The following is an 18,765-nucleotide window of genomic DNA, read 5'->3' on the forward strand; positions in this document are numbered from 1 at the left end:
TTAACATGACAACTACAGCCTCATTAGGAGAGTTTGACCAACTAAAATTGTGTATGGATTCGTAAGTCTTGCGTTGGATCTTTAAGTCGTCACTATCACAGACGTTGTCCTGTCGGTATCAGTCAGAGAAAGACAATGAAGTCGGTGGACATTTGAACAGTGCAAAACTGAGGCTTGATGCAGGGGTTTACCAGAAGGTGAAAACGAGGAATTATACTGAACGAAATCGTCGCGGTGATGGTTAAGTCTCAGGTGAAAACAACCTCGACGCTGTCGGTGCGTCTTCCGATACTGTAGACGAGCGGCTGCCCATCGACTGGGTTGGAATGGGCTCCATGTGGTCGAGTAAGCCAATGAAGGAATTGAATCCCCTCCTCTCCTTGGTATAAAACTCGCAAGTCTGAAAGAGAAGGAACAAGAGGGAGTTGGGAAGAAAATAAGTAAAAATGAAGCCTCTCAGGACCTCCCCCAGGCCTGAGGCAAGGAGGACAGGAAATGCCTTCATCATAGCATCCATGCTTCTTTCTCTCTGCATCATCTCTCTTATCAAGGCTCGCTACTGTGCGGTTCCATTTGGTCAGTCCTTCACTTCAGATGCTGCCTTCCTTGACTGTTGCGGTCTTCTGTTCTTGAGAACACCGTTGCTCTTCTTGCAGGTAAGTTGCAGGAGTCTACCGAATTGGAACTAGCCATGGAAGCTCTAAGGATGGTGACAGCCAAGAGAGGCGACCCTGCTTCAAAAGGTAAGTTCATTAGCATAAGTCCTCGGAGAATTTAGATAGCTAGAAGAATAATATGGACTGCGAAGAAAGAAAAGAATATGAAACCTGGTTCATGTGGTGACAGGAGCAATTGTGCGAGTTAGTGATCTGCAAGAACTGAAATGTGGAACTTAGAGCGCTTACTGATCAATGATTCACAAAAAGATGTTCACCATTCATTCACTTGTTTGTGTCGGTTGCAAAACTGAGTACAGTTAAAATGCCCTTAAAGCCACAAAAAGAACATAATTGTTGCTGAAACTCTTGAGGATTCTGATAGTTTGCCAAAACCTTTTCGGAGATGCTTACACTCATAAATTCCTTTCTTGTGAACATAAATGGCATTGGTAAAAATTTTCTGATTGCAGGGGAAAAGGAAGAAATAGCTGCTATGGATCTCAAGAAACCATTATGTGTGGAAACAAGCCGGAGATCTGATGTTTGCGAGGCAGAAGGCGATGTGAGGGTGAAAGGAAGCTGGCAGACCATCTTTGTGCACCCTTCCCTGGCAAGCCAAGAATGGAAGATGAAACCTTATGCCCGTAAGCATGACCGGCCCGCTCTTGCTCACATCAAAGAATGGACAATTAAGCCGTTCCCAGATCAAGAACCAGCCCCGACCTGCACCGAGAACTATACAATCCCCGCGGTGGTGTTCTCGATCGGTGGGTACACCGGAAACCTCTTCCATGACTTCACCGACGTGCTGGTCCCCCTGTTCATCACCTCCCACCACTTCCATGGTGATGTCCAATTCGTCATCGCTGACGCAAAATCCTGGTGGCTGAGCAAGTTCAGCTTAATCCTCAAGCAGCTGTCCAAGTACGAGATCATCGACGCCGACAACGACCAAGACGTGGTGCGATGCTTCCCTCGTGTGATCATAGGACTCAACTTCCACAAGGAACTGGGCGTCGACCCTGCCAAGGCTCCAAACGGATACTCCATTATGGACTTCAAGGAGATGCTGAGGAAAGCGTACGGCCTAGAGAGGCCGACGGCAGAACCGTCGGGTGACCAATGGGACGTAAGGAGGAAGCCCAGGTTGCTGATCATATCTCGCAAGAGCTCGAGAGTGTTCTTGAACGAGAGGGGGATGTCGGACATGGCCATGAGTCTTGGATTCGACGTGAGGATCGCCGACCCCGATGTAGCCACCGACTTGGGCAAGTTCGCGAGGCTGGTGAACTCCGCCGACGTGATGATCGGAGTCCATGGCGCCGGGCTCACCAACATCGTCTTCCTCCCTGCAGGGGCTGTGCTCATCCAGGTTGTTCCCATGGGCAACCTGGAGTGGCTGGCAAGAGACACCTTCGAGAATCCATCACCAGATATGCAGCTCAGGTACTTGGACTACCGCATCCAAGCGGATGAGAGCACGCTTAGTGACCAATACCCGAAAGATCACCCTGTGTTCACAGATCCCCAATCAATCCACAAGAAAGGCTGGAATGAGCTGAGCAGAACATACTTGGAGAACCAAGATGTGAAGCCTCATCTGGGCAGGCTGAGGATCACATTGTTAGAGGCTCTCAACACATTGTCGCACAGCCGCAAGATGACTCAGTGATGGCTTCCACCTGGAATCCGTTGTTCGCTTTTCTTTTTCTTTCAGAAACATAACCCATCATCTTGTTGCAAGAAAGATGGATGGATAGGTCGGTATATAGCTAGTTAGATGCATGGCTGGATAGATAATATTGTGCTGCTATAGGGAAGTATAGTGATGCTTACACCTTGTGATTACAAACAACGAGTGTACTGGAGAAAAGAAAGATCAACGCCAGAATAGTTTGAATATGATGCAGAGTAGTATTACTTTATATTTTATGTTACAATAGCTCCATCACTAAATACGTCTGCCTCATTGCCAGTCTGATTACAAATACTGTGCTATATTTTTAATGTTTTCCTTCTTCTTTTTACCTTAATAAAAGGAAATTAAATTATATGCGATTGGTAAAAGATGAATTTTTCTGGATAATGCAACAAGTAATTGTCCTAAAACGGAGTCTCTCTCCTGCTTCAGGGTTACCACTATTAGAATATATTAGAACAGGATTCTTGTCTCTCTTTGTGCTGGAAAAAAAGAAAACAGGGGAGACGCTGAAGAAAATAATTTGGTGCATCGATCTCTTCCTTGTCGTTCTTCGGAAATGAACATTGTTATCACCATTCTCGAAAGGGTCTTGATCACATTCGTAAGATTGATGACCCATGAATTCCTGTATCTGTAATGGTGGAAAACATATATACTTGTATTTCTTTGTGATTTAGACAAGTGTTACGACGTCGTTACAGGAACCATGGCAGCAAGAAATGCCAAATAGCTGAATTCCCAGTAGAAGGTCAATCAATAACCGTCCCCGGTACAAGAGACAGGTCGCCTCAGTGTGGACCCCCTCCTTTTACTAGGACTAGTTTGGTGTTGTGGAGCTATCAGAGATGAACAGAGGCCACAAGCCAACGCCAACGAAGAGCCCACCTCTGGGGGTGAGTATCCATCAAGATCTACACCAGAGGATCGAATACGCTAACCAAACTGCGGGCTGCATGTGATTCTCTTGAACATATCTACCACCCAAGTAGCAGAGGCTGCTGTTGGTCAGCAGCACGATCATGCCCACCACTTAAAAGAACATATAAGACATTCATGATTACTTTTTTGATAAGATACTGGGACTGCTACGAACTTTGCATGATAGAGTTACATATTCCACGTGAGATCAAATCAGGCATCACATTTCAGTCGGTAGTCCCGTCACTTTCTTATATTTCCGGCAATTGTTTCTCTCCTGCTTTCTGCAAGCATGCCACACCACACATTAGCGAAGAAGAAAATTATGCAGCTTCTTTCCCATTACATGGCATTCTCTTGCTCTTATTTCTGGACACATACGCGGGCCACTCAAGTGTAGTATGAAGGATTTCCTGTAACTCCAAGGAATATGTGGACTGCATGGCATCTAGTATCAGCAGGTGAAGGTAATGGAGTAAGACATCCGCCGGCCCCCGATACAGTACTATAACATCCAAGTTAGAGCGAGTTGGAGACTATTAAAGGCTAAGGAGATGATGTATATAGGTTGTCACATGCCAAACAAAATAAAAAGAAAACAAGAAGTGATTCCTTTGCTGAAGGAATATTGCTAGAATCATTAATGCACTTGACAACTATACTTATACCATGGGGCATCGATAATTTGATCAGTGAGCAATGATGTCACACACGAACATATTTTTCAATGTCTCGTTTTATTATAGTTATACAACGATAGAAGAAGACACGAGGAAGCACTGTACCGACGCAAACCAGTCATAACTTGGATCTACTGATTATAAAACACCGAAAATTGAGATGACGTCTCTTGTTGGACTATCTATGGAAGATTTCCCTGCTCCGAGGGAGATGTATGAATGGAGTTGGTTGTGTCTACATTCCACGTCATAGTTGGGATATGATTCTTGTCATGTAATGGTACAGTCAATTAGCTGTCAAGGAGGAATGACCGAGGAGAATATTAGTTGGACTTGATGGCGTTTTTGCCATTATTATTGGTAGTTAGATCTCATACAAGCAGCCCCGTTCAAATCACAACATACCAAAAATTCCAAGGTATGCCAACGCTTCCTGCCAAGAGTAGAAGAAACTTGAGTTCTTGTCTGATTTGCAAGCTAATTCACTGATTCATTGCTTATATAGAAGATATGATAATCTTGTAGTCCAAAAATTTTGTTGAAAGAAACTCCATGTCATTAATTATATTTATATTATTCATGGAAGATAGTTTTTCTTATTAAGGAGATTCATCGTTGCTTTATAATTTGTCAAACATATGTATCACACGACCCACGTGGATTGCAAACCTTCTACAAAAGCTTTAGCTTGATAGGGATATAAACAGGAATAACCTTTGTATATGAACAAATACTAGAAGACCATAATACGCAGCGGAATTAAATGAAATCATAATCAAATAGAACACCAAGATATACGTAGAAAACTCCTCCAATATGAAGGGTAAAAATCACGGGGCAAACTAGAGATAATCCACTATGAGAATAATGAATATAAAAATCTCAATCTTTTGTCCTAAACCCTAGCAACAATATCAAGAGAATAACTGGGATACAAGGATCACGTCACTGCCCACAATATCTAAAACCTCCTCAAGTAATTACAGCAAGAGTCTACTGTAGATTTGATCTAACTTGAGATAGAACACTGCTAGATGATTGAGAACAGCCTCTCTGCGTTGTCCTTGTCTTCTTCCCTTTCTTTCTCTTCCTTTTCTGCCTTGTTTTCCTCCTTTTCTTTGGAATCCTATGGTTATTTTCTTCTCCCACGTTGCTACCCTATTTATGCCTTTTTCTGTCTCCAAAACGCAACCACCACACCCCCCTAATGTTAATTAGGGTTAGGTTAAGAGGGGGTGAGCTGTGGGCTGCCCAAGCCCACTATGGGCTGAATCTTTGGGCTGCCAGCCCAACAACCTCCCCCTTCAGCCCATAAGGGAGGCTGTCCCATGACTCCTCAATGTGAAGCCATGTCGACCAGCTGTCGGCATATCTCATGTCTTTCTTTTGGTAAAGTTTTTGTCAACATGTCTGCTCCGTTGTCATTTGTGTGAATTTTCTGAAGCTGCAACTGCTTCTCTTCAAATACATTTCGAATCCAGTGGTATCTGACATCTATATGCTTTGACTTGGAATGAAACATTGGGTTTTTACACAAATGGATGGCACTCTGACTATCACAATGCACCACATAATTTTTCTATTTCAGCCCCAATTCTTGTAAGAATTCTTTCATCCATAACATTTCTTTATATACCTCTGTAGCAGCAATATATTCTGCTTCTGTGGTGGAGAGAGCAATACACCTTTACAACCTGGATTGCCATGACACAGCTCCCCTTGCAAAAGTAAGTACATAACCTGAAGTAGACTTTCTCGTATCTATATCTCTTGCCATATCTGCATCTATATAACTTGTTAACACATGTGGTCCACCTTCAAAGCTTAAACAAACCTTAGAGCTCCCTCTGAGATATCTAAAAATCCACTTCACTACTGCCTAGTGCTCTTTGCCTGGATTTGCAAGAAATCTGCTAGTAACACCAACTGCATACGCGATGTCTGTCCTCGTACATACCATTGCATACATTAAACTTCCATCTGCTGAAGCATAACGAACCTTTTGCATTTTCTCATTCTTCTCATCACTTGACGGACTCTGTTTTGAGCACAACTTGAAGTGACCTGCAAGAGGAGAACCAACTGGTTTTGCATTGCTCATACTGAATCTTTCCAATATCTTCTCAATGTATTTCTCCTGTGACAACCAAATCTTCTTATTTTTCCTGTCACGGGAAATTTGCATACCTAGTATTTGCTTTGTTGGCCCCATGTCCTTCATTGCAAAAGACTCACTTAGTTCCTTCTTCAACCTGTCAATTTTAGACATATCTTTCCCAAGAATAAGCATGTCATCAACATAAAGTAAGAGAATAATAAAATCCTCACCAAACCATTTGATGTATACACAATGATCTAAAGCCATTCTTTTGTATCCATTTTCTATCATAAATGAATCAAACTTTCTGTACCATTGTCAACCTCCAAGTCCTGGCTAGCAGCAATACCAAGAGCAACATGAATAAAAGATATTTTAACAACAGGAGAAAAAATCTCTTCAAAGTCAATACCTTTCTTTTGACCAAAGCCTTTCACAACCAATCTAGCTTTGTACTTTGGTTGAGAACAATATTCTTGAGTCTTCAACCTGAAAACCCACTTGTTCTTCAAAGCCTTGATTTCATTTGGTAGTAGCACCAAATCATAAGTGTGGTTCTTCTGAAGAGCATCCATCTCTTCCTGCATAACAAGTAACCACTTCTCTTTCTGCTCACTTTCAACTGCTTCCTGGTAGCTCTCTAGTTCACCTGCATCAGTAAGCATCACATACTCATCTGTAGAGTATCTTCTGGAAGGTTAACGTTGTCTAGAAGATCTTCTTAACTAAGGTTCTATTGGAACTTGCTCTCCAACTTCTTCTTGCTCAACATGTCCTACAGGTAGATCAACATCAGGCTCTACACTATCTTCCTGTACATCTCCCCCATCACCCTGATATACTAGAGGAATAACTGGGTCACAATCTACTAATCCTTCTGTAGAAGTATTGGCTGGTGCCTTCTTCTTCAAATCTTCAAAAGTTTGATCCTCAAATAAGACTACATCTCTGCTTCTAAACAACTTATGCTTTTCTGGATCCCAAAGCCTGTAACCAAAATGATCATGTGAGTAACCAAGAAAAATACATTCTTTAGTCTTACCATCCAGCTTGGACCTCTCATTATCTGGAACATGTGCAAATGCACGACAACCAAACACTCTCAAATGCTTGTAGGAAATATCTTCCCTGACCATACATGCTCTGCAACATCACTATCTAGGGCTGTACATGGTGATAAGTTGATCACATCAACTGTAGTCCTCAAAGCCTTATCCCAAAACCTTTTGGGTAGCTTGGCCTGTGAAAGCATACATATGATCTTTTCCATGATGGTGCGGTTCATCCTCTCTGCAATTGCATTATGCTGAGGTGTACCAGGAACTGTCATCTCATGTTGGATCCCATGTGACCTGCAATAGTCATTAAACAATCCTGTATACTCACCACCATTATCTGATCTTATGCATTTCAATTTCCTTTCTGTCTCCCTTTCAACCCTAGCATGAAACTCTTTAAATACATTAATCACTTGATCTTTAGTCTTCAAAGCATAGGCCCAAACTTTCCTGGAAAAATCATCTATAAAAGTGACAAAATAAAGTGCATCACTTATACCAAGAACATCAACAGATCCATCAGGAGTTTTTGTCCTCAAAGGACCACATACATCTGTATAAATACGGTCTAAGGCATGCATTTTTCTAGACAAAGCAGGACTAGCAAATGAAACTCTATGTTGTTTACCTGTCAAACAATCAATACAAGGGTTCAGATGTATACCTCTGAGGTCTGGTAATACATCTCTTTTGGAAAGAGCTTGTAGCCCCTTCTCGCTCATGTGTCCCAATCGCCTAAGCCACAACTCCATGCTGAAGTCTTTTTCTGTAGCATTTAACTACTCACCATAAGCTTTAGCCTGCAACTTGTATAAAGTATGACATTTATTTCCACTAGCTATAACAAGAGAACCCTTACTGAGCTTCCATTGCCCTTTGTGAAATCTGCTTTCATAGTCTTCCTCATCTAGTCTTCCAACTGAAATTAAATTTAGCCTCAAGTCAATCACATGTCTCACATCCTTAAGTACCAACTTGCAGCCAAGGTTGGTCTTTAAATGGATATCACCCATGCCTATGATGTCTGCTGTGTCATAGTTGCCCATCTTGACAACACCGAAATTTTCAGACCTGTATGTAGCAAAAAACTCCCTCCGTGGTGTAGCATGATAAGAAGAACCTGTGTCAATCACCCACTCAAGATCCTGACACACACAAGAAAAAATATCATCAGAAGGAGACAAAATCAAATAATCACCACCCTGCATTGTAGTTGTGATATTATCTTTTGACTCTATAGACTCCACTTATTTTCCTTTTTTCTTGCTCTTCTTAAGTTGCTTACATTGGTTCATGTCCTTTCTCACCATAATTATAGCAAACAATATCTTTTCTTGATCTTGACTTGCTTCTACCCATGCGTGAACTACTTCTAGATTTTGACATTCCTCTATTCTCTAAGATAAGTGCCTGTGAATCATTCTGAGATGTTGCCGAACTCTTTCTTCTCAACTCCTCATTCAACAAACTGCTTGTTACTTGACTCATAGTGATAATACCATCTGGCGCAGAATTATTGAGGGAAACCACCAGTGTCTCCCAACTTTCTGGTAATGAACTGAGAAGTAACAATGCCTGCAACTTATCATCAAGAGACATTTTCATAGAGGATAATTGGTTAGTAATACTTTGCATTTCATTCAAATGTTCAGCAATAGAAGCACCCTCTCTATATTTTAGGTTTACAAGTTTTCTGATCAAAAAAGCTTTGTTGCCAGCTGTGTTTCTTTCATAGAGACTTTCCAACTTTTTCCAAAGAGAATATGTAGAAATTTTAGTAGAAACATGGTAAAAGACACTATCATCAAGCCACTATCGAATAAATCCAATTGTTTTTTGATCTAATCTCTTCCACTCATCATCTGTCATAGTTATGAGTTTTGCACTATCCCCCTACAAAGGTCTATACAAATCTTTGCAATACAAGAGATCTTCCATTCTTGGTTTCCATATCATCCAATTGTTTCCATTCAAACTAATCATGCGAGAAACATTATTGGCCTCCATGTTCAAATACAAAAATTAAATCACCAAAACCTCGCTTTGATACCAGTTGATGGGGATATAAACAGGAATAACCTTTGTATATAAACAAATACTAGAAGACCATAATACACAACGGAATTAAATGAAATCACAATCAAATAGAACACCAAGATATACGTGGAAAACCCCTCCAATGTGAAGGGTAAAAATCATGGGGCAAACTAGAGATAATCCACTATGAGAATAATGAATATAAAAATCTCAATCTCTTACCCTAAACTCTAGTAACAATCTCAAGAGAATAACTGGGATACAAGGATCACGTCACTGCCCACAATATCTAAAACCTCCCCAAGTAATCATAGCAAGAGTCTACTGTAGATTTGATCTAACCTGAGATAGAACACTACTAGATGATTGAGAACAGCCTTTCTGCGTTGTCCTTGTCTTCTTCCTTTTCTTTCTCTTCCTTTTCTGCCTTGTTTTCCTCCTTTTCTTTGGAATCCCGTGGTTTTTTTCTTGTTAAACTTATACCGACACTCACGTCGAGGAGTCCATTTGACAATGATGCGTCAAAATAGCATATTGGAAGAAGCAACAATTATGTCTGGTCATGAGTCTACAAGGATTGAACTAAGGTACATAGTACAAAATTGAATCGGATGAGTATTTTTTTCGTAGACCATAACACAAAAAGTGATAGAGCTAAAAGGGTCACTTACTTCTTCCAAAAGATGCAGATTTAATTATCTTTATATATTGGGCTAACTAGGACGCTACCCCATTTCCCTCTTTATGCATCTGAAAAATTACATGGAAATCAAACACATTCAAAACATGCTAAATATCGTCAATTACATTACATACAGCTAATGGAGAAGGAGCTATCTTATGTAACACCTTAATCAACATCTCATAATCAGACTCCACATATATCCTTGTGACTCCTTGTATAGTCACACGAAGGTCATCTCTCATTATTGTAACCTTACAGTACAACGCATTCCAACTCTCGACATTTCTGTAACCAACAAATAAGGGGTCACTAGCATCATCTCTTAGCAAAATACTAATATCCCCAAACTAATATTTATTATAAAATCATCATAATTAAGCTTGACCCATCCATTTTGGGGTCTACTCTAGGAAACTATCTTTGAACTAAACCTTACCTACGATCATAAGATTATTTGACCATGTCATGAGCTTAGACTAAAGCAATCATTTTATAAAAAATATTATACATTGATTTATATTTGTGACTAAAAATAATTTCATGACTCACCTTCCACAACTACTAGAGCCGAGTAGCAATAACAACACCAAAGATCTAGTCAAAATTATTGAATCTCGGATTTCGATTATAAAATCAATTGATAAATTATTTGATCTAATTTATATATTAAAATAAGTGTACAGGATTAACTACGATAACAGTAAAGCATAAAGCAGATATTGGGCAGGAGTCAAAAATCGGACAATATGTCGAAGATTCGGACGATATGTTGGAAGTTTATCGGAAACTCGTAGAGAGTTTGTCGGGAGTTCACTAAGAGTTTTCGTTGGGAGCTCACCGAGAGTTTGTCAAGATTTCGCCAGAAGTTCGCTGGGAGCTCACAGAGAGTTCATCGGGAGTTTGCTGGAAGTTCGTCGAGAAGTTTATCGGAAGTTCACCGAGAAAACAAGTGAGATACCAGACAGAGATTGATTAGTTAAATGTCTTAATTATTGTAGTTAGACTATAAGTTAAGTTATGATTGGGAGGTAATCCCACTAACTCGGTTATGAGCTAATTGGGCCTTTAATAGGGCTGAATTGGGTCAGTTAAATAGCCCATTCAGCACCTGAAGTCACGGCCGACGATGGCACCACCTGGGATTTAGTCTCCTAGGTCGAGCTGCCAAATGGTGGTACTGCAAGAGCTCAGTCTCTGAGCTTTGTCAAGCTGTGATACCGCCTAGACTAAGTGAGGGTACCACCTAGACTGAGCGGGGGTACCGCCTAGTGTCAGTCTAAAGGCGATGGTACTGCCCAATAACGGCGGTGGTACCGCTAGTACCCCAGAAATATGAGATGAGACACTTTTTGGTTCCAATTTTGAAGCCATTGGAGCCTATAAATATCTTATAGGTGCCCAGCAAGCCAATTACATGAGTAATGATACGTGTGACTTGACACAGAATCTTTTTGCTTATTATTATATTTTGACATTTATCACTTTATATTGACTATTGCATAAATGTATGTATATATTGTGATGTCCTTGGATCTATGCAATGAGAATTAGATCGTGATGAGATCACGATAATGAGACTGATTCGCTTTTAAACACATATCATAAATAATCTCGTGCATAGGTCACTCGAGAGGGACATCGAGAAAACTGGACAGATTGGTATGCTGTATACCCGTCCATATGATGGATGCAGCTGGTCTCACAGCTGCTCGTGTGGGGACACTAGGGATATAGTACAAGTGCTCATTGGAGAATGAGTTCACTGATTGATCCGCTTATGGAATGCTGGATGATTGATGATGCCTTATTGTCAGACAACGATTTCGTAGTCCCAGTAGTGTATCTGGTCATTAGACTTGAGACACTAAGGATGTCCTGTATGAGTGCTCCATTCTTTAATATCAGACTTATAGGTTTGGGTGTCCTAAATCTAGTACAGTCGGCCATTGGGAGTGGTAGTCGACCTTACGAGGGCTATTGAGTGTCGATAGAGGATCATCCACTCTCGGCATCATGAGAGGAATATCCCATGTGTTTTTGCTTAAATAAATCCCTGGCCAAGGTCATTCGAATTGAGAGAGAAAGAGTTATCTAGGAGAATCCGATTAGAGCGAGACTCGAGTAGAAACCATATGGGTCTGACAACACCATGTCCGGTATACAATCTTTGGGATATTAGATGGATGAGGGACTATAAATACACGGTAACTAAGAACAGACAAATCCAATTGATTGGATTCTCCTGTATTATCTGAGGACTGTGGCGTAGTGGCCTAGTACGTCCGCAGTCGATGAGTCAAGTAAATTATTATGGAGATAATAATTCATTGAGCTAGGAGTTCTGACTGGTATGACTCACATGCCCCCTGCAGCGGTGCCCGCAAGAAGGGCCATAGGCACGGCGACCACTAGTGCACGGGCATTGCTCCCATGTGCAAGGGCGGTGCCTACAGGTGCTAGACATGCGGGTAGAGGCGTCGCATAGTAGTGGCGCCAGTGAGCGCTGCGCCCGCGAGTATAGCCGCCTGCGGATGCTACTGTTTAATCTCGAATTTTGATGATGAAGTCAATTGTAATTTATTTGATCTAATCTATATGTTGAGAAAAGTTTACAGGATTAACTATGATGACAGTAAGACATAAAGTAGGTGTTGTGTCATAGTTAAGATCAAGATCTCATTGGGAGTTCGAGAGTTCGATGGAAGTCCGGACGTTCGTCGAAAATTCTACGGGAACCAACCAAGAAGTCCAGGAGCTTGCCATAGAAGCTCGTCGGAACTCGCCATGAAGATCGTCACAAAGTCCAGGAGCTTGCTGGGAGTTCGTCGGAGTATTGCCGAGAGTTCGTCGGATGTTCGTTGGAAGTATGCCGGAAGCTCGCCGGAAGAGCAATTGACGCACTGGAACAAAAAGTGCAGTAAACATCTCTTAATTGTCATAGTTAGAGTGTAAATTAAGTTAGAATTAGGAGGTTATCCCACTAACTTAATTAGGGGCCAATTGGGCCCTTAACAGGGCTGAATTGGGCCGAATTGAGCACCCAATTTAGCCCCTGAATTCTTGGCCAGCGGTGGCATCGCTTGGAAAGCAATGTCCCAGGAAATCTGAGCTGTGGTACCACCGATAGTTATTGCTGCCAATGGTGGTACTGCCCCTGTTGGGCGATGGTACCGTCATAGCTCAATCTCCAATCTCTATCAACCGGTGGTACCGCCCAAACTAAGCGGTAGTACCGCCTAGTGTCAGGTGTCAAGCGGTGGTACCGCCGGGACCCCAGAAATCTGGGATTAGACACTTTTTGACTCTATTTTTAAAGCAATTGGGGCCTATAAAAACCTCACCCCTTTCTACATGAAAGGGCATGAAACCTATTGGCATAATCTTGAGTTCTCGAGTCTTAATGTGTTGTAAAAGTTAGAGTTCTCCTCCTTCATCTCTTAGTCTTATAACCATCCAAGAATTAGAAGTGAGACTTGTAAGGGTTCATCTCCTAAACCTAGGAAAATGAGAAAGTGCTGTAAAGAGGTGTTTGGTCTTTACCTATTGAAGGAAGGCCTTTAGTGGATGTTGGAGACCTCGTCGGAGGAGGAATCCGAAAATGGATGTAGGTCACGTTGACCGAATCACTCTAAATTCTAGTTTGCTTTTCATTAGTGTAATTTACTTTAACTACAATTCATTTCATTGTAAACTACTTCTCCTCCTTATCTTGCTTATGCTCTCATACGTTTTAAATTGCTATCCTTTCGATTCGGTTTTCATCGAACGTACGAAATATTTTATATGAGAATCAAAGAATTTTTCACTGCAATAATTCACCCCCCCTTTAGTGCCACTCTTGATCCTAACAATTGGTATCAGAGCAAGGTTCACTCTCATTTGGTTTTAAACCCAAGAGAGATGGCATTTTCCGGCAACCTAGCAAGCCATTCAATTACACGTCCGCCCATGTTCAATAGGACGGATTACACATATTGGAAGACTAGAATGAGGACCTTCCTAATTTTAATAGATTTCGAATAATGGAATATTATAGAAAATAGCTTTCAAATGTCTTCTCTTTCAATGAACGATTGGAATGAATTGGAGAAGAAGACTTTTGCTTTAAATGCAAAGGCTATGAATGCCTTATTTTGTGCATTAGATAAAAACGAGTTTAATCGAGTATTGGTTTGTGAAATGACTTTTGACATTTGGCACACACTCAAAGTGACTCATGAAGGCACTAGTAGAGTGAAGGAGTCAAAAACTAATCTTTTAGTGCATTCTTATGAGTTGTTTCGAATGAAACCGAGTGAGACCATTAGAGACATGTACACCCTATTTACGGATGTTGTCAATAGTCTAAAAGGACTTGGTAAAGGTTTCTTGGATTTTGAACTCATTAATAAGATTTTAAGATCCCTTCCAAAAAGTTGGGATCCTAAAGTAACGATCATTTAAGAGGCCAAAAATCTAAATAATTTTTCTCTTGAAGAATTAATTGGATCACTAATGACCTATGAAATGACATGTAAAGCTCATAAAGAGCTTGAGGACACCCTTCTAAAGAATAGGAAGGACATAGCATTGAGAACTCAAGAAGACCACTTGAAAGAAAACTCAAGTGATGAGGACTTTGATGATGATTTGACACTCTTAACAAAAAAGTTCAAAAGATTCATAAAAAGAAATAAATTTAAAAATGATACTAAAAATAAATTTAAACCTAACAAAGAATAAGTGATATGTTATGAATGTAAGAAGCCGCGACACTTCAAGAGTGAATGTCCCTAAGCAAAGAGGAGGCAACCAAAGAAGAAGGCTCTCAAAGCTACATGGGACGACTCAAGTGCTTCCGAAGGAGAGAAGCCAACCAACACCGAGCAAGTTGCTCACTATGCACTAATGGCTATTGGAGATGAGGTAACAAGTTTATTAGACGCTAATTTAACTTTTGATGAGCTTTCAAGTGCTTTTCATGAATTGTTTGATGAATGTAGAATCTTGAGTAAAAATATATAACTCTTTAAAAAAGGAACATGCTTCTCTTATTAGCAATTTTGATAGATTAAAAGTTGAGCACAATGATAGTCTAGCTTCATATACGAAATGTGATGAACTATAATTACTTTAAAAAGAAAACTTGCTACTTAAGAAAACCTTAGAAAAGTTTGAGGTTGGTAGCAAATCCTTGAACATGATCCTTGCCAACAAGGGTCACGTTTATAGAAAAGGCGGAATCAGATTTGTGAGTAGCTCTCACCAAAATCCAACCACCTTTGTTAAAGGCCCTACTTTGCATGTCTCACTCCAAAACAAATGTAACTTTTATTGCAAATTTGGGCATGTAGCTTATCATTGTCCATTTAAGAAATATAGTCCACATAAATTGATTTGGATTCCTAAAAGAACCTCAAATGACTCACTGCAATATGATAAGCAATGTAGATCGATTTTTGAGGCACCCAAGGTCAAATAAGTATCTAAAAATCATCTCTTTTTGTAGAAAACTATAATATCACAAGCTAGGAACAAGAGATGATGCCTTGATAGTGAATGCTCAAGGCATATGACCGGAGATCCATCTAATTTCTCTAAGCTCACTAGCCTAGACGAATGATATGTCACATTCGAAGACAACAATAAGGGTAAAATTATTGGCAAAGGAACCATAGGTAACAAATCCAACCTTCTTATTGAAGATGTATTGTTAGTTGATGGTTTAAAGCATAACTTTTTGAGTATTAGTCAATTATGTGATAAAGGATATATCGTTAGATTTGAATCTAATATTTATATTATTAAAAAAACATATAAATACATATCTATGATTACCCTAAAACAAAATAATATATACACTATCGAGATTAATGATCTTTGTAATGAAATATGCTTTTCGATTTTGAATGACGATGTTTGGCTTTGGCATCGGAGATTAGGTCATGCTAGCATGAAACTAATATCTCAAATTTTATTTAAAGAACTTGTAAGAGGAATTCCTCATATCAAGTTCATCAAAGATAATGTGTGTGATGCATGTCAACTAGGAAAATAAATAAAAAGTAGCTTCAAACCTAAGAACCAAATAAGCACCTCTAAACCTTTGCAATTGATCCATATGGACTTGTTCTGACCAATTGCTATAATAAGCCTAAGAGATAGCAAATATATATTTGTTATCGTAGATGATTATAGTAGATACACATGAACTTATTTTTTGACACAGAAAAGTGAATGCTTTAGGTATTTCTCTAAGTTCTATAAACTTGTTTAAAATAAAAATAGTTTTATGATTTCGTCAATTTGAAGTGATTACGGTGGTGAATTTCAAAACCGTGATTTCCAAAAATTTTATAAATCTAATAGATATAACCACAACTTCTCTACTCTAAGAAATTCTCAACAAAATGGAGTAATAGAAAGAAAGAATAGAAACTTACAAGAAATGGCAAGAACCATGTTAAACGAACATAGCCTACCCAAATATTTTTGGGACGAAGCCATAAATACGATATTCTATGTTATGAATAGGGTTCTAGTAAGACCACTACTTTCCAAGACTCCTTATGAGTGGTGGAACAACAAAAAACCCAAATTTTTATATTTTAACATTTTCATATATAAATGTTTCATTTTGAATGAAAAAGATGCCTTAAGTAAATTTGATGTAAAATCCGATGAAGAAATTTTTCTTGGCTATTCATTTGTTTCTAAAGCATTTCGTATCTTTAACCAAAGAACTTTGATTATAGAAGAATCCATTCATGTTGTTTTTAATAAAATTTTTGAAGTTAAGAAAAACTTGATAATGATATTGGTTTTGACAGTTTGAATTTAAATGAAACCACTTCTCCAAATAACAATTTAGATGCATCTTCTTTCGAACCTTCTTTACCGAAGGAATGAAAGTATATAGATGCTCATCCTAAGGAGCTAATTATAGGAGAAACATCGAAAGGGGTGTAAACTCGTTCTTCTCTTAAAAAATTTTGTGCCAACGCCTCTTTTCTCTCCTAAATTGAACCTAAATGCATTGACGAGGCCATGAAAGATGATTCATAGGTCATTGCAATGCAAGAAGAGTTAAATCAATTTGAGAGAAATGAGGTATGGAAGCTTGTTCCTAGACCAAATGACCATTTAGTTATTGGTACTAAATGGGTTATTAGAAACAAGCAACATGAATTTGGTATCGTGGTTCGAAACAATATTAGATTAGTGACCAAAGGTTTCAACCAAGAAGAAGGTATCGATTATGAAGAGACTTTTGCTCCTGTGGCTCGATTAGAAGCCATAAGGATGCTTCTTGCCTATGCTACTAGTAATAATTTTAAGTTGTTTTAAATAGATGTTAAAAGTACTTTCCTTAATGACTTTATTTATGAAGAAGTTTATGTTGAACAACCTCCCGAATTTTAGAATGATAGTCTCCATAATCATGTGTTTAAATTTACTAAAGCTCTCTATAATTTAAAACAAGCCCCAAGGGCTTGGTATGAGAGACTTAGTTCATTTCTTATTAAAAATAATTTCTCTAAAGGCAAGGTCGATACTACATTGTTTATCAAAAAATTTAAAAATAATTTTTTTATTGTTCAAATTTATGTTGATATTATTTTCGGTTCCACAAATGAATCTCTTTATGAATCATTTGCTAAAAGTATGAGTCTTGAATTTGAAATAAGTTTGATGGGAGAATTAACCTTCTTTTTAGGCTTACAAATCAAACAACTAAGTAATGGTATCTTTCTTAGTTAAATAAAATATGCTTTAGATTTAGTAAAAAGATTTAATATGGATAGCTCAAAAGCTATCAATACTCCCATGAGTACCTCCACTAAGTTAGATATTGATGAAAGTGGAGAAAGCTTCGATCATAAAGCTTATAGGGGTAAGACAGGAAGTCTACTATACCTCATCGCAACTAGACCGGATATCATGTTTAGTGTAGGTCTTTGTGCTAGATTTCAATCTAATCCTAAGATATCTCATCTTAAAGTAGTTAAGAGAATTCTTAGATATTTTAAAGATACCACTAATCTATGATTATAGTATCCAAAATCTGAGAACTTTGAACTAATTACATATGCTGATGCGGATTTTGTTGGATGAAGATTAGATAGAAAAAGCACATTCGGAACATGTCAATTTTTAGGGCACGCACTTGTTTCTTGGTCATCCAAGAAACAAAACTCGGTTGCACTATCTACAACCAAAGCTAGTGCATGCTATGCACAAGTTGTGTGGATGAAAAACACTTTAGAGGATTATAAGATTCATCTTAAAAACATTCCCATAAAATGTGATAACACAAGTGCAATATGTTTAACAAAAAATCTCATTCAACACTCTAGAACTGAACATATTGATATTAGACATCACTTTATATGATATCATGTTAATAATCATGATGTAATCCTAGAGTTGATTAATACAAAACATCAATTAGCCGATATTTTTATAAAGCCTTTTAGTGAAGAACACTTTGATTTTATTATAAGAGAATTAGGAATGTTAATTTATCTGAATGCATGAATTTAATGCATATCTTTTCCGGATTATCTTTCACTTAATGTATTCCTTGAATGGAGCTTTCATGAGTTTATACCATATCAAATTTACTTCATACCCTTGCTCCATCACTTACTGATTTTTGATACACTCAATCACTTCATGGATTTCATTGACAAATGCATCTCTCGGATTTATCTCTTATGAATTTTTAATGAGAAATGGATTTAATATGATGCTCCTCTCATTATGAAGGTTTATTCATGAAATTTCTTTTATCCTTCATATGATGATTCTTTCACATAAATTCTTTCTTAATGAAGAAAGAATTTTTATGAATTTTTTTGTATAAGATGAACACTTGCAAGAGTGAGGATTTGATTTCACATGAATATCTTGATCCTTATGAAAATTAAAGCATAATTTAATTAAACT

At 38.7% G+C, this 18,765-nt stretch overlaps 1 protein-coding gene across 1 annotated transcript; it reads left to right on the plus strand.

Moving 5' to 3' along the window:
* Positions 1 to 402: 402 nt before the first annotated feature.
* Positions 403 to 2,584, plus strand: LOC103973514 (alpha-1,3-arabinosyltransferase XAT3). Its single transcript, XM_009388094.3, has 3 exons — positions 403 to 576; positions 657 to 743; positions 1,130 to 2,584. The coding sequence occupies exons 1-3, from the start codon at positions 447 to 449 to the stop codon at positions 2,329 to 2,331; spliced, it is 1,419 nt and encodes a 472-aa protein (XP_009386369.1). The 5' UTR covers positions 403 to 446; the 3' UTR covers positions 2,332 to 2,584.
* Positions 2,585 to 18,765: the final 16,181 nt, after the last annotated feature.

Source organism: Musa acuminata, chromosome BXJ3-8 (assembly GCF_036884655.1).
Source record: "Musa acuminata AAA Group cultivar baxijiao chromosome BXJ3-8, Cavendish_Baxijiao_AAA, whole genome shotgun sequence".
In the NCBI taxonomy this organism is placed as follows: domain Eukaryota; kingdom Viridiplantae; phylum Streptophyta; class Magnoliopsida; order Zingiberales; family Musaceae; genus Musa; species Musa acuminata.